This window comes from Cucurbita moschata, unplaced genomic scaffold (genome assembly GCF_002738365.1).
Source record: "Cucurbita moschata cultivar Rifu unplaced genomic scaffold, Cmos_1.0 Cmo_Scf00007, whole genome shotgun sequence".
Classification (NCBI taxonomy): domain Eukaryota; kingdom Viridiplantae; phylum Streptophyta; class Magnoliopsida; order Cucurbitales; family Cucurbitaceae; genus Cucurbita; species Cucurbita moschata.
In genome coordinates, this window is record NW_019268523.1 from 6,318,037 (window position 1) to 6,339,541 (window position 21,505).

The following is a 21,505-nucleotide window of genomic DNA, read 5'->3' on the forward strand; positions in this document are numbered from 1 at the left end:
ACAATTGTCAGAAATTTTATAGAAATACACCACAACTCTCTGAACTAGTAGATTTACAATTTTCACAATAAATAGACACCTCTTAAGAATAAGATAAACAAGAAATAAAATTGGGAGCTTGTAGAACAATGGAGGCTTTTAAAAAAGGTTTAGATTGAGGAAACTGTAAGTTGTGTATTGTGTTCTATGGTCTGTGTGTTGAAAAATATGAAGAGTGATGAGTTTAAATAGACAGGGTTGTAAAAATAAAAATTGATATGGACCACTCAAACTTGAACTGAACGACGAAAAATAATATTTATTTATTATTTTTTTTTTAAATTTATCTTGAATAATTATAGGCCACATGTTTCATTTATTTAACTATATATATATTATTTTAAATAAATATTAAAAACATTTTAAATTCATTTTTATTATATATATATATATATATATGTTTAAATATAATAATATAATAAAAAATGTTAATGAAAATAACTTAGTAGTTCGAAAAGTTTTATAAATCTAATTGAAATAATTTCATAATTTAAATAATTTTCTTTTAATTTAAAAGTAACTTAAAAGTTTTATAAATGTAATTGAAATAATTTTATAATTCAAATAACTTTATTTCAATTTAAAAGTAATTGAAAAATTCCACCATTTGTTACTCTACGAAAGTTATAAATGTCATACTTCGATTGGTTCATGATGTCAATTTTGTCATCACATCATCACGTCGAGTATCTTGTTTTGAATTTGATTGGTCCATGATGTCAATTTTGCCGCCACATCATCACGTCAAGTATCTTGTTTTGACTGAAACTTCTTCGTTTTAGCTCTAATTTGAGTGAACCAAAAAAGACGTTGAAATCGTTGTTCTCAATCTTACACTGTGGACAAAATTGAGAATTGTTAATAATTGAAGGTAAGTTTGTTATCATTAAAACATCAATTAATTAATTTGAGATTAAGGGCCAAAAAGCCAAACAGTCACAAACTCAAAAGAAGAAATTAGACAAAAGTAAAATTTAATGCTACAGGTGTAAGCAGATGGGACACTTCGCATAAGAGTGTTCCGCAAAAGACGAACAACTCAACTTGATAGAGATGCAGCATAAGGATGAGAAGTCTTCATTGCTGATGATAGAGGCGTGTGAAATTAAAACTACACGTGACAAATAGCCTGATTTTGTGATGCTGAATGAAACTATAATGCCGCCACCAACTAATATTGGAGCTGAAAATTCCTGGTACCTAGATACTGTTGCAAGCAACCACGTGTCAGGAGAAAGGAGGGTGTTTCGTGAGCTTGACACATCTGTTGTTGGAAAGGTACGTTTTGGTGATAACTCTGTAATAGGCATTTGTGGTCAAGGAATAGTGCTCTTCAAATGAAAAACCAATGAGCAGTTGATGTTATCGCAAGTCTATTACATACCCAAACTCAAAATCACTATAATAAGTTTGGGACAACCGGACCAGAGTGGAAATAAAATTTTCATAGAGGACAGTGTGATGAAGATATATGATTATTATGGTGACTAGACAATCCAACAGATTGTATGAAGCAAAGCTGAAGCTTGTGAATCAGGTGTGTTTAATGGCAAATATCAGTTACGATGGTTGGCTCTGGCACGCTGGGTATGGACACCTGAATTTTCACTCTTTAAATCAATTAAATGACAAAAGAATGGTTGAAGGATTGCCGAAAATTACCCAAGTCAATCAATTCTGTGATGGGTGTTTAATTGGAAAGTAGCATAGGACTCCTTTTCCGCGAACAACTACATATCGTGTGAAGGAGTCATTGGATCTCATCCATGGAGATCTATGTGGACCTATTTCGCCTATGGAGGTAACAGATATTTCATGTTACTGATGAATGATTTTTCACGATTTATGTGGGTGTTTTTGTTGAAAAACAAGAATGAAACACTAGTAGTATTTAAAAAGTTCAAAATCAGTGTGGAGGTAGAGAAAGACAAGAAGATTAAGAGCTTTAGAACGGACCATGGAGGAGAGTTCGTATCTACTGCTTTTAAAGACTATTGCGAGAATGAAGGCATGAAGAGATTTCTTACTGCACCATTTTCACCACAACAAAATGGTGTAGTAGAAAGGCATAATGGAACGGTTGTAGAGATGGCCAAATGTATATTAAAGAGCAAAGAGATGCCCGCAAAATTTTGGGGAGAAGCTATCAAAATTGCCATGCATATTTTGAACAGATCACCAACAAAAGGAGTTGCAGATGGTACACTATATCAAGCTTGGTTTGAAATACCGGAGGTTCATCACTTTAAAATCTTCGGGTGTCTTGCACATGCCAAGAATATATATTCACACCTTCCCAAACTTGTTGATAGGAGTGTGAGACAATTATGTTAGGATATGAAGATGGAACCAAAGCTTACCGAATATTGAATCCACAAAAGAACAAAATTATGGTGAGCAAGGATGTGTTGTTCAAAGAGGAGAAAAAGTGGTGTTGGGAAGAAATCACAAACGGTGATGATGAACAAAGAGGAACTTTCATCGTTCAAATTTCTTAAAAACAAAGTAGAACAGAGGAGAGGAATATTGAACAAATCGAAGTTGATTCAGATGAAAGGCAAAGGAAAAATTCGTCCTCAACTTTATCAATGCCGAATAGTACCTCAAATGCATCATCATCAAGCTTGTCGACGCCGAAAAAGTTCAAGTCTCTAGAAGATATTTATAGAGAACTGAACGAAGCAGAGGAGGAAGCAATGAACCTTTGTTTTCTTTCTATAGAGGAGCCAACCTCATATGAGGAAGCTGCTAAGAATGAAAACGGGAGGAATGCCATGAAGTCTGAAATTCTCTCCATTGAAAAGAACAGAACGTGGGAACTCACAGATTTGCCGAAGAATCATAAAGCAATTGACATCAAATGAATTTTCAAATTAAAGAAAAATCCAGATGGAGAAATCATGAAACATAAGTTGAGACTCGTGGCAAAGGAATATGCACAACAGTTTGGTGCAGATTACAGTGAGTATTCGCACCAGTGGCCAGGTTAGAAATAGTAAGATTAATTATTGTCTATGCAGCCATTAAGAACTGGTAAGTACATCACATGGATGTGAAGACAACTTTTCTGAATGGCGAGTTAGAAGAAGAGGTATATGTTGTTCAACCAGAAGAGTTCGTTGACAAGGAAAATCCAAACATGGTAATAAAACTACGTAAAGCCTTGTATGGATTAAAACAGGCTCCGAGGGCCTGGAATTTTAAACTTGATAAATGTTTGCAGTCACTTGGTTTTGTTAGATGTCCACAAGAATATGCTCTCTACAAGAAAATTAATGGAGTTGAAGCAATGATAATCGGCACATATGTGGATGACTTAATCATAGCTGGCTCAAACAAACAAGTTATAGCTCAGTTTAAGGAAGAGATGCACCAGAAATTTCAGATAAGCGATCTTGGACTTTTGAGCTATTACTTGGGTATTGAGGTATGACAAAGCAGTGAATCAATCACTTTATGTCAGACTGGATATGCAAGAAAAATCATAGAGAAGCTAGGAATGGGGGAGTGCAATCCTTGTTCGATTCCCATGGAACCAAGAATGAAGAGCAAACATGGGAATGGAGAACCTACGGTTGACAAAATATTTCATAAAAGTGTTATTGGAAGCTTACGCTATCTGGTTAATACCCAGCCCGACATAGCCTACTCATTTGGTGTGATGAGTAGATACATGGAGGCACCAGCAACTTCACATCTCGCAGCAGTAAAATAAATATTGAGGTATGTGAAAGGTACTCTAAGTTTTGATTGTGTTTATAAGAAGTTGTCAAATGTGGAGTTGGTAGGATTTAGCAACAGTGATATGGCTGGGGATATTGATGATAGGAAGAGTACAATTGGAGTGTTGTACTATTTGGGAGTAAATCCAATAACCTGGGTATCACAGAAGCAGAAGGTGGTGGCTTTGTCGTCATGCGAGGCTGAGTATATAGCCGCAACTGCTGGAATGTGTCAAGGAGTATGGTTGGACAAGATTTTGAGTAACATCAGTCAATTGCAAGTAAAACCCAAGCTTAATGTTGACAACAAGTCAGCTATAGCATTGGCGAAAAATCCTGTTTACCATGATCGAAGTACGCAAATTGATGACCAGGTTCCATTTTATTCGTCAATGTGTGCAAACTGAAGCTATTGAACTGGAATATGTGAACACAGATGAACAGTTGGCGGATATTCTGACAAAGCCGTTAGCAACACAACGGTTCTTGGAGTTAAGAGAGTAGATTGGCTTGAAGAAAGCCGATTCACCATAGTTAAACAAGTTTAGAGGAGTGATTGTAGGTTACAAACTTGTTTTTTATTTATTTATTTTGCTTGGTTAAAAATTGGCGTTAGTATTTGTTTTATTTTGTTGTTTATTTCTCCATATAAAAAATGCTGGGGATATCTTGGTGGTGACACCAGAGTGAAAGTAGTGGAAGAGTGGAACTAATCTTTAGAAAGTGGAATTAGTGGAATCTTTAGGAAGTGGAATTAGTAGAAGGAGTGGTAGCTGATTTGTAACAAGAAATGTGTTATTTTTTTTATTATATAAGGAAAATGGTGTCAAGTTAGTTAAAGAAGATAAATTAATTTGTGTGTCTTTTGCTCCTTCTCTTCTATTATTATCTTTCAGTGTCTTGGTTACCTCCTCTACGCCAAAGTGCATCTTTCGCCTTCTGTCATCAAGCTTTTTGATATATGACTTTGCAGTTTTAACATGTGCTATACAATCGAAGACTCTTAGGTACTCGAAGTGAGGTGTCTTACAGAACCATGCTTTGTAGGGGTTGCGAGTGTCTGTTAGATAAATCTCTATTTTTAAGTTAAGAATTCCTATTTTACTGTTAAAGCCACGCAATTAAAGTGAGTGAATATCCACTTCGAGGAGAAGAGCTTTAATTGAGTCGCCACTCCTTTCCATTTTTAAGATTGAAGGGTTATTTAAATATGTCAATTGGATGAGAATAAAATAATCGGGTCTTTAGCGCATAATCCAAAATACTGTCTCTCTCTTTGTTTTTTTCGTTATTTTCTTCTTCCAACATTTTCTTTCGGCTTTTTTTTCCTCCGTCAACGATTTTCCTCATATTCGCTCAGTCAATGATAAAAGTGTTCAGCGTCTTTGTGAGTAAACGATTTAAAAGATAAACTGCATGTAAATCAAAAAGTACATTTTCGAAACCCTGCTTAAGGAGTATATATATGGTTCATTTTAATATATATAGGTTTATCAGAAATAATCATCTACGGTGTATAACTATCTACCACATATATATATATATATATAGCTCTACTCACCTTTTTACTATAAATAGTTATTTATTATATATGACCATTTTTCATATATAGTTTTATTATATACAACAATGGAATAAGGTATAAATAAGCCGCATGCTGAAATTCTTGGCATCTTAAACGGTAGTATATTTACAGCAGTATATTTTCTTAATTTGAGGATTTTCCCCTCTTACCTATATATGCCAATGCCCGTAAATAGTCGTTGGAAATGTATTGCATTGAGGAACGGCCAAGCCACCAATAAAAAAATTTAGGAATACTTCATATTTCTTGTCATGAATAATTTCTGATGTATGGAGTAAACATTACATGTATGGTGTTTTCCCAGGGATCTACCATCTATTTAGTTTAATAGAGGAATAGGTTCTCTTAACCTTTATGTCGGAAGGGTTCCTCCTTTTCCAACGACACCAGTAAAGGCTTTAGAAGATTCTTTCCAGGGGCCTCCCATGTCTAAAGTCAGGTCTTCTTTCCTACCCCTCTATTGCTTTTCTCCTAAGATCAACGACTTTTCAACATTAAATGGCCAAAACCAATTCTATGATGTTATAAGTTCACTTAATGTCAGTTCTTTGTCATCAGCTACGATGAATATGAATGAGAATTTGAAAGTAAATTTTAGAAATAATGAATTACTCTCTTTTAATTAAATGGAAATAAATGCTTATATCACATCCATGCATATTCTGAAGTTAATGAATTTCTCTAAGTTCACTTTAGAATTTACACAAGATTGCTGCAGGTACCCCATATATGGTGGCATGCAAGACAAAACTATACGTACGGTGGCTGTTTTTAGTGGACTTTAGAGATTACAGAATAGATGGCCTCTGCTAATGAGGTTGGAGATGAGTTCAACCCATCCCGGCTTCAATAGAAAGGAATAAAAGTCTTGTCATTCTATTACTCCCAATGAAGTGGAGGTTTATAAAGTATTGGCGGTCAATTTTGCTCCTGTGGATTTTAGTGATCTTTGCCATTCACACGACTACTGTTTAATGTGACGGACGTGCAACTTGTTATCATCTTTTTAGTACAACAAGTTCAGCATGTTAAAGCTGGTTGTAAGCCTTGCTCAAAGTACACCTTCTGAGCAAGTAAACTTGACTTGGCAGAATAATTTATTTACTTAACTTAAATTTAGGAGAATTGTTAGTAAATTTAGTGGCTGAAGTTTAGTACTTTAATTAGAAAGATTGTTAGTGGTTTAACTTGAGGAGAAAGTTTAGAAAACTAGTTAGTACTTTCTCCCCTATAAATACTCATTAGATGTATCTTTTTTCACAACAATGAAGAGAATTGAAAAGTGTTACTCGTATAAAAAATATGGGCACTAAGACGTAGAGTGCCATAAGAAGAAGAGCGATGAGTTGGCAAATCTCACACTTTTGTTGGCCGAGAAGACACCCAACATATCGATGCTCAACGAATAGAAGAAGAAAATCGATTTGGGACTAGCATGTGGTACCTTGACAATGAAGCAAGCAACCACATGACCAGAGACTGAGCAAATTTAAAGGAGCTTGATGAGAATCTCATTGGAAACGTGAAGGTTGGTGATGGATCAATTATACCGATCCAAGGAAAAAGATCCATCTTCTTCTAGTGCAAGAAGGGCGACCAATGTCTACTAACTAAGATATATTATATCCCAAGCTTGAAGAGTAATATTATCAGTCTTGGTCAGATGATAAAAGAAGGAAGTAGAGTTGAGTTAGCTGACTCGTTTCTCAAGATGTTCAACATATATGAAACCTTGTTGATAAAGGTAAAACGGTCACATAACCGCCGGTACAAGATACTATTGGAGACAAACAAGTCCCACCTCCCTATTGATGACATCGCAGACCCAACTTGGTTATGAATGCAAGTCTTGGGCACATGAACTTTTAGACGCTCAAAATAATACACTCGAACAGCTATATGAAATTTGTATAGTTTCAAAATAAGCAAGACTGTCGTTTCCAGCTCAAACCTATTTTCGTGCTAAACGACCACTATAACTGGTCCATGCAAATTTGTGTGGCCCAACACCCGATCATTGATTGGGGGTAACAAGTATTTTCTTTTATTTGTTGACCATTATAGCCGTTGGATATGGGTGTACATGCTCAAAGAAAAAGGATAGACATTATGTGCTTTCAAGAAGTTCAAAAAACTCATTGAAAATGTATCTTATCACAAGCTGAAAACCTTACGCACCAACTGAGTTGGCCAGTTCTTATCCCAAAACTTCTTAAAATTTTGCGAAGAGGAAAGTATCAAGCGTCAACTTATTGTTGACTTCTGACAATTGCGAGGAAATCGTAGACGGAATAAAAACAGTCGAAGAAAATTTGTTGGAAGAAAGAAAATAACGGAAGACTAACAGAGAGAGAAAGTATGCGCTGAATACCCGATGGATGTTATTTTCATTCGGTTGACATATTTAAATAACCATCTTATCCTAAAATTAGCAGTAGTGGCACGAATCTTGAGCCCAAAGTTGGCCCAAATGGCCAGTAGAAAATACGCTCTTCCATTATACGGGGAGCGTTAATTCAGATATCCAAAAACCAAAAAAACAACTAAGTTTAAGGGAACGTGTGAATAATCTAAATAAGGAAAAACTAGCTTTTATCTAACAATATCCTTCTAAAAGCTGCAGTATATCTACCTTATTATTTGAACTCCGATCTTTGAGCGTAGTTCTTTAAATGTTACTCGCGCTAGGGACTTGGTGAAAATGTCTCCAAGCTATTCCTCTGTTCAGATGAAATCAATCTTGATGAGCCTTCGATCTGCACATTCTCGGATGTAGTGGAATCTGATTTCTATGTGCTTGCTCCGGTCGTGCAAAACTAGAATTTTGATCAGGAAGATCGTAGCTTTATTGTCCACGTATAGCATTGGTGGATCACCTTCTCTTCCGATGAGTTCTTCCATCAGTTGTACAAGCCAAACCCCCTGTGTTGCCGCCGTCGAAGTGGCAATGTATTCTTCTTCGCAGGAAGACAAAGCAACTACCTTTTGTTTTGTTGATTGCCAGCAAATCGCGCCACCTGAGAGAAAGTAAATCATCCCACTGATGCTCTTACGATCATCAACGTCATGGCCATGTCACTATCACTGTAGCCGATAAGCTCAAGCTTCTCCTTTCATCTCCCAGCGCAGTATCTCGCACCCCAGCCTCTAGTTCCAGCCACATAGCGTAGGATGCGCTTGACAGCCACAAGATGCTCCTCCCTAGGTGATTCCATGAATCTACTCACGTATCTAATAGAATAAGCAAGGTCAAGACGTGTGTTTACTAGATAGCACAGGCTCCCGACAATGCTACGGTAATTGGTGGTGTTGACTGCCGTCGTAGTGCTAGCCTTCCTAGCTAGAGTCAGGCCTCCATTGACGTTCTTGTAGGGTTAATGTCCGCAAGCCCAGTTGTGTCCAGCAGCTTCTTCACGTACGCTCTTTGGCAGATGGTGATGCCGGTAGTACTTTGTTGCACTTCGATGCCGAGGTAGTAACTAAGCACGCCGAGATCGCTCATCTTGAAGTTATTTGACATCTTCCTCTTGAATCTTCCGAGGACTTCCATGTCACCTCCAGTGATTATGAGGTCGTCGACGTACACTCCCACGATCAGTCGCTGCTCGTCGTGGCCGTGCGCGTACATGCCATGCTCAGAGGCACAGCGCTTGAACTTCAGCAATAGTAGGATATTGTCGAACTTCTCGTTTCAGTCTCGTGGTGCTTGTCGAAGCCCATAGAGTGCCTTGTGCAGGCGCAATACCTTGTCAGGGTTGTTGTTGTCCAGGAAGTCCGGTGGTTGTCGGACATAGACGGTCTCCTTCAGCTTTACGTTCAGGAACGCGGATTTCACGTCCATGTAGTGGACCTCCCATGAATGATGTGACGCGATTGCCAGCAATAGGCGGACAGATTCCAGCCTTGCCACCGGCGCGAATACCTCCTCAAAATCCACTCCTTGCTTCTGGACGTAGCCCTTTGCCACCAGAGGGGCGTTGTGTTTCACAACTTCTCCCTCTTCGTTACGCTTCAGTTTGAAGACCCATTTGAGCCTTATGGCTCGGTGTCCCAGCGACATGTCCTCCAGACTCCACGTCTAGTTCTCACTGATGGATGTCATCTCCTCCTGCATTGCCTTCAGCCAGCATGGGTTCCTTTCTGCTTCGACGAAGGTGTTTGGTTCATCTGCGTTGATGGCATGCAGTTTGGCCACCTCTTGTTCGAGTTCGCGTGCCGCTAGTCTAGGTGGTTCACCTCCTCCTACAAGGTCGTCCATTCTCGAGTACCTGGCCACTAGATCATCATTGTAATCGGCATCCAATGTCGAATCCGCAGTCCGTGGTGTTGCAAACTCCACTGGTTTAGATGGTGTAGCTGCTGGCAGCGGTGACGGTTCCCAATGTTGTGCTCTCCCTTCTTCAAGCTCGGTGATGAGGTACTCTACCGTGAATTGATTTGGGTTGTGGTCTGCCTCGATCATGTCACTGCACTGCCAGAAGGTGCTTTCGTCGAAGATGACCTCGCGAGACACGTGAGCTCGCCCCCTACCAGATCATAGAGCCTGTACACCTTGGCGAGGTGGGAATGTGCTACCTTCATGTATCCGATGCAGCTGAACACTTGAAGATGATGTACCGCTGGCTTCTTGTTGTACTAGGCCTCATGTGGCGTCTTCCCATCAAGGCTTCGCGTTGGCGATCGATTAAAGAGATAGACGGCCGTCATTACTGCCTCTCCCCAGAACCTCCCAGGCATCCCGGCCGACCGTCATCAGCAATGACCTTGTTGTCCCTTACGATGGTTTGATTTTGGCGTTCCACCACCTCGTTCTGCTAGGGGGAGTAAGGCGCCATTAGTTGTCGCCGCATGTCGAGCTCGTCGTAGTACTTACCGAAGCTCGCTAAGGTGAATTCTTTGCCTCGTCTCATCACGGTACTTACCGAAGCTCGCCTCCGCTCACACTTGAATGCGCTTAATCGCTTCTGCCGCCTCACTTTTCGCTTGCAGCAAAATTAGCCACATGAAGCGACTTTTGTCATCGACTAGCAAAAGGAAGAGGGTCTTGCCGCCTGAGGTTGCCGGCTTGATGGGCCCGCGATATCGCTGTGCACGAGCTCTAGTGGCTCACCGGTGCGGTAGGGGATGTGCCTGAGACAGAAAGGGGGTGCTCCTCTACTTACCGATGAGACACCCGTCGCACAGCTTATTAACGCCTTCAATTGCCGGCAAACCATGCACCATCTCCTCCTTGTGTAGTTTTTGTAGAGCAAGAAATTTTAGGTGCCCATACCTTACGTGCCACCTCCAAGATACTTCTTCGGTCCTGGCCGGTCGAGAGGCTGACCGATTGCTCTATCTCCAACTCCAGGATGTAAAGACGGTATCGTGTGCCGAACTTGCATGAGCAACTGTCCTCGATCATCACAGATTTTGAGTACCCCTCGTTCGATGGAAATGAAGCCGCCGGCCTTATCAATTTGACCCAGGCTCACAAGGTTAGCCTTGAGCCTCAAGATGAAGGAGAGGCCGGGTCAACTTGCAGTGCTCGCCTCCCTTATGGTGCCAGGCCCTTCGATCTCGACGATGGAATCTCCAGAGAACACAGATCTAGCCCCGATCATATAATATGGTTTGTTGCCCCTGTTTCGAGGATCCATCACCCGGTGCTCATGTTGTTTTCACCCCTCTCCCTCTCACCGCGATCTAAGGGAACACTCACGCTCCTCCTTCAGTTGAATTGGCTCCCCGGTCGGTGCTCGCCTCCCTTGCTGACGAGTAGGATGGTGCCGGGCCCTTCGATCTCGACGATGGAATCCCCAGAGAACGCAGATCTAGCCCCGATCATATATGGTTTGTTGCCCCTGTGTCGAGGACTCATCCGCCCAGTGCTCATGCTATTTTCGCCCCTCTCCCTCTCGTCGCGATCTAAGGGAACACTCACGCTCCTCCTTTAATTGAATTGGCTCCCCAGCCGATGCCCCTTTGTTAAGATCAATCTGCAAATTATCATAAGACAAAAGGAGGAGGTTTCAAAAAATCCTATCCACCTTGCCGCCATTGTGAGAAGAAAGGTCATCCACCATACAAGTGTTGGAGAAGACCTGACGCCTTCTGCTCCAAATGCAATCAACTTGGACATGAAGCTGTGATTTGCAAAGCCAAAGATCAGGTGAAAGAAGTAGATGCACAGGTAGTTGATCAAGAAGAGGAAGAAGAAGATCAATTGTTTGTGGCCACTTGTTTCTCAGCAAAGAATCAAGCGAGAGCTGGTTGATTGACAGTGGGTGCACAAATCATATGACATATGACAAGGAGTTTTTTGAGGAATTAAGAGACACTGAAGTCAAGAGAGTGAGGGTTGTCAACGATGAACACTTGGAAGTAAAAAAAAAGGCACCGTAGCTATAACAAGTTATGAAGGTACAAAATTTATTCCAGATGTTTTATTTGTACCTAAAATTGATCAAAATCTCTTAAGTGTTGGTCAGTTACTTGATAAAGACTATAAAGTGTTGTTTGAGAATAAACAGTGTTTGATTAAAGATGCTAGTGGCAAAGACTTGTTCAATTTCAAAATGAAAGGAAAAAGCTTTGCTCTAAATCCGATGGAGAAAGAGCAGATGGCCTTTATATCCAAAGCTAGTGCTACTGAGATTTGGCACCAAAGACTTGGGCACTTTCATCATCGAGGTTTGCTTCAGATGCAGTCAAAGAAGCTGGTAGAAGGACTCGCTGACATTAATGATGACATGCATCCTTGCCGTGCTTGTAATTTTGGGAAGCAACATAGGCCCTTTCCTAAACAGGCATGGAGAGTCTCGAAAAAACTACAGCTGGTTCATACTGATCTTTGTGGTCCTCAGCGAACACCATCATTAAATGGTAATCTTTATTACATTATTTTTATTGATGTTCTAACAAGAATATGTTGGATCTTCTTTATGAAGCAAAAGTCAGAAGTTGCGGGTGTATTTTGGAAATTCAAGGCTAGAGTTGAGAATGAAAGTGCATGCTTGATTCAGACTGTAAGATCAGATAATGACAAGGAGTACACTTCAGAAACTTTTAACAGGTTTTGTAAAGAGGTTGGAATTGAAAATCAGTTGACAGCACCATACACTCCTCAACAGAATAACGTCAGTGAAAGGAGGAATAGATTCATAATGAAGATGACGAGATGCATGCTTCATAAGAAGGATCTTCCAAAACGTTTTTGGGGAGAAGCAGCAAACACTGCTGTGTACTTGCAAAATTGAATTTCAACAAAAGCTATGATGGACCTGACACCATTTGAAGCTTGGTATGGTTACAAACCTTCTTTAAAGTTCCTTAAAGTATTTGGGTCTCTTTGTTTCACTTACATTCCACAGATCAAGCGTGATAAGCTTGACAAAAAGGCAGAAGTTGGCATCTTTGTTGGGTATAGCACTATATCCAAAGCTTACAGAGTTTTTCAACCACACACTAGTCGGGTTATTGTGAGCCGAGATGTTCATTTTGCTGAAAATGAGCAATGGAATTGGGAAGAACTAACAAAGGTGAATCAGATTTCTAATGCACCAAACAATTTAACCTTTGGTAGCATGTTAGAAGAGTCTGAAGATGAACGACAAGAAGAGTATGAAGATGAACAATAAGATGATTTGGTTGATGATGCACTTGTGAGAGGTACAAGGTTACTGTCTGATATTTATCAAAGGTGTAATGTAGCTATTTGTAAGCCTGCAAGGTTCCATGATGCAAAAAACAGCCAACATTGGATGGCTGTAATGCAGGAGGAGCTTTCGATGATCGAGAAAAACAAAACATGGAAGTTGGTTGATCGACCTCTAAACAGAAAGATAATTGGAGTAAGATGGGTATTCAGAACAAAGCTAAATTCTGATGGTTCAGTTAACAAATACAAAGCAAGACTTGTTGTGAAGAGATATGAGCAAGTTTTTGAAGTTGACTATTCAGAAACATTTGCACATGTTGCCAGGCTTGATACAGTCAGATTGTTGCTTGCTCTTGCTGCTCAAAAGAGTTGGAAAGTATTCCAGTTAGATATTAAATCTGCATTCTTAAATGGAGTCTTGCAAAAAGAATTTTTTGTCAAGCATGAAGGCACAAATACTTTAGTCATTTCTCTTTATGTAGATGACTTATTAATTACAAGAAGCAATCCTAAGCAAATTAACAAGTTCAAACTGGAAATGAAAAAGATCTTCGAAATGACAGACCTTGGTCTGATGTCATATTTCCTTGGCATTGAGATCAAGCAAACCCAAGATGAAGTGTTCATTTGTCAAAGAAAGTATCCAAAGGAGATACTTCAAGAATTGCAGATGGAGGATTGAAAGGAGAAGCTGGTAAAAAATGATGGTTCTGCCAAAGTTATTGAAGCTGAGTTCCGGAGCTTGGTAGGGTGCCTGATGTACTTAACAACAACCAGACCTGATATCATAAATGCTGTAAGTGTTCTCTCCAGATTTATGCATTGTCCCAATGAGACTCACATGAAAGCTGCAAAGAGAGTTATCAGATACATCAAGGGGACCTGGAATTATGGAGTGAAGTTCTTAAAGCACAAGGAAATGAAGCTAATTGGTTTCTCTGACAGTGATTGGGGTGCCTCAATCGATGACATGAAGAGTATATCTGGTTACTATTTTTGCCTCGGATCAGACATGTTCTCTTGGTGTTGAAGAAAGCAAGAAACTGTAGCTCAATCCACTACTGAGGCAGAATTGATAGCTGCAACAACCGCAGTAAATCAAGTTCTCTAGTTAAGGAAAATTCTCGTGGATCTAAACTTGGAGCAAAAACACAGCACTGAGATACTAGTTGATAACCAAGCTGCTATTGAAATCTCCAATAATCCAGTTTTTCATGGAAAAACTAAGCATTTCAACATCAAGTTATTCTTTGTTCGAGAAGTTCAAAAGAGTAGTGATGTGACTTTGTTATGCCCAGCTGGAGCTTCTCTTCCTCAGGTTCGAGGCTCACACCTCCCTTATGGTGTCGGGCCCTTCGATCGCAATAATGGAATCCCCCGAAGAACACAGATCTAGCCCTATATGGTTTGTTGCCCCCTATGTCGAGGGCTCATCACCCACTCCTTAACTAGAGAACTTGATTTACTGCGGTTGTTGCAGCTATCAATTCTGCCTCAGTAGTGGATTGAGCTACAGTTTCTTGCTTTCTTCAACACCAAGAGAACATGTCTGATCCGAGGCAAAAATAGTAACCAAGCTGCTATTGAAATCTCCAATAATCCAGTTTTTCATGGAAAAACTAAGCATTTCAACATAAAGTTATTCTTTGTTCGAGAAGTTCAAAAGAGTAGTGATGTGACTTTGTTATGCCCAGCTGGAGCTTCTCTTCCTCAGGTTCGAGGCTCACACCTCCCTTATGGTGTCGGGCCCTTCGATCGCAATAATGGAATCCCCCGAAGAACACAGATCTAGCCCTATATGGTTTTGTTGCCCCCTATGTCGAGGGCTCATCACCCACCCTCGATGCTAGGTCTCCCTGATCACTCGCTCAACGATAACTTGAGGACGATAACTTGAGGTCCATGAGGTGCGTCTTCGCGGCGGCGAGGAAAAGTGAGCGAGTTTTTCATGTTTAGCATTTTCTTCTACTTGAACCTGAGACTTGTGTATTGTTAGGTCGATGGTCTAACCACTTGAGCTATTCAACTTAGCTTTTGATAAAGTTGGCTCCTCTGCAATGATATATCATCGGTGGATTAAACCAAGCTCTGATACCACTTGTTGACTTCTTACACTGGCGAGGAAATCGTCGATGGAATAAAAATGACCGAAGAAAATTTGTTGGAAGAAAGAAAATAACGGAAGACTAACAGAGAGAGAATGTATGCGTTGAAGATTTAATGGATGTTATTTTCAGTTGACATATTTAAATAACCATCCTATTCTAATAACGGAAGACTAACAGAGAGAGAAAGTATGCGTTGAAGATCCAATGGATGTTATTTTCAGTTGACATATTTAAATAATCATCTTATCCTAAAATTAGCAGTAGTGGCACAAATCTTGTGCCCAAAGTTGGCCGAAATGGCCAGCAAAAAATATACTCTTCCATTATACGGGGAGCATTAATTGAGATATCCAAAAACCAAAAAAGACAACTAACTAAGTTTAAGGAAACGTGTGAATAATCTAAATAAGGAAAAACAATAGCTTTTATCTAATACTTACTGCATTGTACACTCTACAACAAAACAGTATGGTCGAATGAAGAAATTGCACTATAATGAACACTGCAAGAAGCTTACGCAAGAGCATGCAATGTTGGACACAACTCTTTGTGAGAAATACCCGCACTCTTTATTAATATCAATCGAGAAGAGATTACAAGACACTTTGTAGAATAATACAATACACTTTGTAGAATAATACAATACACTTTGTAGAATGCTACTATTTTGTATTTCTTGGGATGATAACCTAGATAAGATAGAGGGGTATTTATACTACAACCTACCAAATCTAGGCCTTACAAATCTAAATCTTTTTACTAAAATATCTTGATCTCTTTCCTAAAATATCTGGTTATCTTTATTCTAACCTACTTAAATCATAAATATAAATGGGCTCATTGTTGGAGTTTTTGACTTGGTCTACAACGTGCTATAGCTAATTAAGAGGTAGTAATTTTCTATTTGTTTTCAAATAGCTAATTGGTAGGAGTTGATTTATTTTTTGATTCTGTTTGTTTGTTATTCTGTTTTGTAAGGCATTATAAAGCAGTAGTTATCCCTCAATAAAGATAATCAGTTCCCTTTATTTGGTATCAGAGCCAAGTTAGGACCTGAAAGAAGAAACACAAATTGAGTGTTTGAGAGGAAAAACACTGAATAAATGGCAAGTGATTCAGGAAGCTTTGCTACACCATGTGTTCCTAAATTCTATGGAGACTACGAGCATTGGAGTTTAGTGATGGAAAATCTCTTGCGTTCCAAGGAATATTGGAGTGCTATTCAATCTGGTTTCGAGGAACCAAAAGGAAACAAAGCAATAAGCGCAGCCCAACAAAAGGAAATCGATGAAGCAAGGCTCAAAGATCTCAAAGAAAAGAATTATCTCTTTCAATCCATTGATAAGAGTATTCTGAAAACTATCATTCAAAAGGATACTGCTAAGCAATTATGGGATTCAATGAAACTCAAGTATCAAGGAAATGCTAGAGTGAAGCAAGCCCAACTACAACGACTTCGCAGAACATTCGAAACCTTAGAGATGAAAGCAGGAGAAGGTGTTTCCGAGTATTTTACAATAGTTATGTCTACTGCTAATGACATGAGGAATTGTGGAGAAGATATGCCGGATGTCAAAATTGTTGAGAAAATACTTCAAAGTCTCACCGATAAATTCAACTTCATAGTATGCTCAATTGAAGAATCCAAGGACATTGACCAATTAGCAGTCGATGAATTACATGCATCTTTACTTGTACATGAACAAAAGGTGATTGATAAGAGGAGTGAAGAGCAGGTTCTGCAGGTGAAGAATGTACCAAGGTATGGACAAGGAAGAGGCAGGGGACATTTCAGAGAGGAAGAGGTTACTCTAGAGGACGGGGAAGAGGTAGATCTTTTGTGAACCGGTCAACCATCAACTGTTTTCGATGTGGAAAGCAAGGACATTACCAATTTGAATGTCCAAGCTTAGAAAAAGAAGCTTTCAATTATGCTAAATTTGACGAGGAGAAAGAACTGCTATTGATGGCGTACACAAAGAAAAGTAAAGTTGAAAGAGAAGGCATTTGGTTTTTCGATTCTGGGTGTTCAAATCATATGACAGTGGACAAAACATGGTTCGTTGAGCTTGACGAAAATTTAAAACACACTGTCAGGTTGGAAAATAGCTCAAAATTGGCAGTTGAAGGAAGAGGCAGTGTCAGATTCGAAGTTGAAGGTATCACACAAGCCGTGACAAAGGTCTACTATGTCCCCAATCTCACCAACAATTTGCTAACCATAGGGTAGCTACAGGAGAAGTGCTTGGTGATCTTAATCAAAGAAGGAACCTGCAGAATCTATCATCAACAAAGGGGCCTAATAATGAACACACAAATAACGGCGAATCGCATATTCTCAATTCATGCAAAGATGAAGTCATTGGTTGACAAATGTTTGAAATAGAAGATGAAGACTTGGAGGCTCTATGGCACAAGAGTTATGGATATTTGAATACTAAATCTATTCAAATCACGCAGCAAAAACAAATGGTGGAAGGATTACCCAAATTAAAGGAAGCTGTCAAAGTTTGCACAGTTTGCAATGTTGGGAAACGGCAAAAAGTTTCAAAGAAAAGCAAATTGAGAGCATCAAACAAGAGTTATTGTGCTTTCGTTAGGGATCCTTCTTATGGTGGGAACAGGTCGTTTGGTGTCGATTTGAGGGTAGTTTGAGGGCTCGTCGGAGAAACTGGACACTCGTCGACGTTTGTCTGAAATCTCTCTCTCTCTCTCTCGAAATTTTTCTCTTTTCTCCCTTTGCAGGTGTTCTGAAGATGCTGGTTGTCATGGGCTGAGGGCTGGGCGTGCTGTGGCCGTCGTTTCGCGTGGGTTCCGCGAAACTCGGTGGTCGCCAGAAAACTCACGGGTTTTCCGGCGACTGAGTTTTTAATTTTTTTTAAAATTTTTTTTTTTTATTTACTTTTTATTATATGTGTATATATATATTTTTCTTTCTTTCCCGGGTCGTTACAATTGGAAAGGTTCAATATGTCGAATTGTAATGCTGTAAAGAATCCGATAGTCCCTAACACCTTCTTGTCAAAGTCAGGCAGCAAAAGTGTCGATGCAACAGTGTACAAACAACTAGTAGGATGCTTAATGTACCTTACGGTAACTTGTCTCGACTTAATATTTGTGGTTTGCTTGATTTCTCGTTATATGGCTGATCTCAAAGAAGAACATATGCTGATTGCTAAAAGGGTACTAAGATATTTAAAAGGCACATTAGATGTTGGAGTTTATTACAAATATAGTAAGGATGTAAATCTTTTGGATACACAGACAGTGATTATGCGCGAGATATTGAAGACAGGAAGAGCACTTTAGGCTATGTTTTCTTTCTAAATGGAGCAGCAATATGTTGGAGTTCAAGGAAGCAGGGAATTGTTACACTATCATCTACAGAAGCTAAATATGTAGCTGCCACTACAAGTGCATGTCATGGTGTTTGGCTTAAGGGGAATTTTGAAGAAGCTAGGTGTTCTAAGTAGCGAGTGCATCGATATCACGTGTGACAGTAGTTCAGCAATCAAATTGTCTAAGAACCCAGCTATGCATCGAAGGATAAAACATATTGATGTCAAGTATCATTACTTGCGTAATTTGTCAACTAATGGGACTGTAAGGTTAGTGTTTTGTGGAACTGAAGATCAAGTGGCAGACATAATGACTAAACCAATTAAGCTAGATCAATTCGTGAAATTCAGAGGCATGCTTGGAGTTCGACAACTTGAGTAAACTGATACTGTTTCAGCATACTTCAGTTTATGGGGAGGAATTTGTTGGAGTTTCTGACTTGGTCTGCAACGTTATAGCTAATTAATAGGCAGTAGTTTTCTATTTGTTTTCAAATAGCTAATTTGTAGGAGTTGATTTGTTTTTTGATTCTATTTGTTTGTTATTCTATTTTGTAAGGTTTTATAAAAGCCGTAGTTATCCTTCAATAAAGATAATCAGTTCCCTTTACTCATACAATTATTGGGTTTGTCTCTATTGGGCTAGTGATGATATTTTAACGCTCCCCTCAGCACTAGTTCTCAATCATTGCACTATGTTGAGCTGACAACAAAAGCTCTTATGTTAGCCCTTTTGTAAACAGGCCTGCCACTTAGTCATCTGTCTTTTGATCTACTGCATCTTTATTTCTTCCTTTAGGACTTTCTCTCTAATGAGATGGGAGTGCACCTCCACTTGCATTGTTCTAGCATGAAACACCGAATTTTCTTCTAGACGAATCGCAGATTGATTGTTGGAATAAAGTGGTATTGGATAGTCAATTTTCTGGTGCCAATCTTCCATCACGAGTTTCAGCCAGGTACTTTCTTGAGCTGCTCCAACCGCTGCTCTATATTCTGCTTCTCTAGTTGACAATAATACTGTTGATTGTCTTTTGTTACACCAAGAAGTTGTTCTCGAATCGAGCTTGAATACATACCAGGTGCTTAATCTTCGGGTATCGTGATATCCTTTGACATATCTAAAGGTTCGTCGAACCGCATCAAAATGAGGCTTCTTCAGACTTTGCATATACTGACTAATGACTCCAACTTCATTTTCGAATCCATTTGCTTAGTTCATGTTGATCTCCTAGTCCAACTCTCCATGCAAGAATACATTCTTCATATCCATCTGCCCAATTTTTCAATCTTTATTTACCACAAGGGCTGAAGGAACTTGTACGATAGCGATCTTTGCCATTGGACTAAACGTTTCATCATAGTGTAGTCCATATTCTTGAGAGAACCTTGGATCTACAATCTGAACTTTGTATCTCACGATTTTCCATTCAGAGTACACTTTATTTCGTAAGCCCACTTGCAAGAGATGGATTTGACATCTTCTTGTCTTGGTACTAGGTCTCAAGTTTGATTTTTCTCTAGGGCTATAATTTCTTCCTCCATCGCTTTGTACCAAGCTGAGTTTTATGATGCTTCTTCATATGCCTCTAGCTCATTAACTTCATCTTCTACTGCGTTGACATAATCTGGATTTGGCTTTTGGATTATTTCTGACTGTCTAAGTTGTTGAGATGTCATTTTCTTTTCGAGTTCACGTGATTGAGTCACTTCTTGTTCACTAACATTATTGTCACTCAAATCTCCAGGCACATCAGCACTTAAGCAAATGTATACAATATGCTCCCTCATCTGTAGAAGAATTTCTTCAATGTTGTCTAAGTCTTGTAATACTTCATTCTCTGAGGGACACCCCTCTTCCATTGCACCACTCTGATCGTCAATCATGTGGTTTAAGCATCTTGAATCATGATCCAGTCGTCCTCGTAATCAATATGTTCTCTCATCATTGCCATGAGCGCCAGCTCGTCTTCTTATGTGACACATATTGCCTCTACATTTCATTCCTCCTCAATCTGTATATTGGAGGATGCCACATTGCTTTCGACAGATTTTTTCTTGGACCAACAATCCTTGGACATGTGGCCCTTCTTCCCGCAACTGTAGCAATTACCTTCAAATCTCTTTCCTTGAGAACTCTTGTTATCATTCTTCTGAGCTCTCTCAGATTGTGAGTTCCTTGATGGCTTCTTGTTTTGTCACCATTTTTGTATCTAAATTTGGTAGACGACTCCTTGTTGCTCTAAATTTCACTTGTGTATAGTGTTTCTTCTTCCTTAAATGTGATGCCTCCCATTTGTTTAGCCATGGCTTCTTGGCTGGCTAACAAATTTTCAAACACTACAAGTGATGGTTGAGCAGGCCATCCTTGTACAATAATAACGAAGCTTCTATATTCTAGTCGCAATCCGTGGATAATGATTCTCTTCATTTGAGATTCTCCAATGGCGGACTTTGGGTCTAGTTCAATAATCTCCCGGCAGATTGACTTGACCTTGTGGAAGTACTGAGAAATTGTCATGTCACGTTGTGAAATTGACAACAACTCATTCTCTAGAAGTTGTAGCCTCGTATCGTTCTTATTTGAGAATAATAGCATGAACGTGTTCCATGCTTCTTTCAGTGTCTTGTCATCCCAAATATGCTCTAACATCTCTTCTTCGATTATGGTCTTCAAAGAAAACATTGCTTTGCCTGCTTTTATTCTCCATTTGCGCAAGGCGCCGTTAGAATCCTCCTTTGGCGGCATAGTTTAACTCCTGACAACAACCTCCTAGAGGTCCTGTCCTTGTAAATAGGACATCATGCATCTTGCCCACATGTTGTAGTTGTTATTGTTGAGTTTCTTGATTCCTCCTATGATTTGAAAGTCACCCATCATGTTGACAATACCTCAATAATACCAAACAAGTCTTTTCGACACAAAACTTGCAGTGTCACGAACTACTCACGAAACAAAGAAACTCACCCACTAATAATCTCAAGAAAACGTTTCTGATGTGGAAGATCAAACAGTGCTGCAACCACAGAGCAGACTAAGAATTCCAAGAGATCAACAACCTACAGTAACCTTG

General features: G+C 39.4%; 1 protein-coding gene across 1 annotated transcript; it reads left to right on the forward strand.

Annotated features, from left to right (window-relative positions):
• The first annotated feature begins 1,197 nt into the window (after positions 1–1,197).
• LOC111445179 lies at positions 1,198–2,903 on the forward strand. The gene is made up of 3 exons (XM_023083415.1): positions 1,198–1,317; positions 1,912–2,239; positions 2,554–2,903. The coding sequence occupies exons 1-3, from the start codon at positions 1,198–1,200 to the stop codon at positions 2,901–2,903; spliced, it is 798 nt and encodes a 265-aa protein (XP_022939183.1).
• The last annotated feature ends 18,602 nt before the right edge of the window (positions 2,904–21,505 follow it).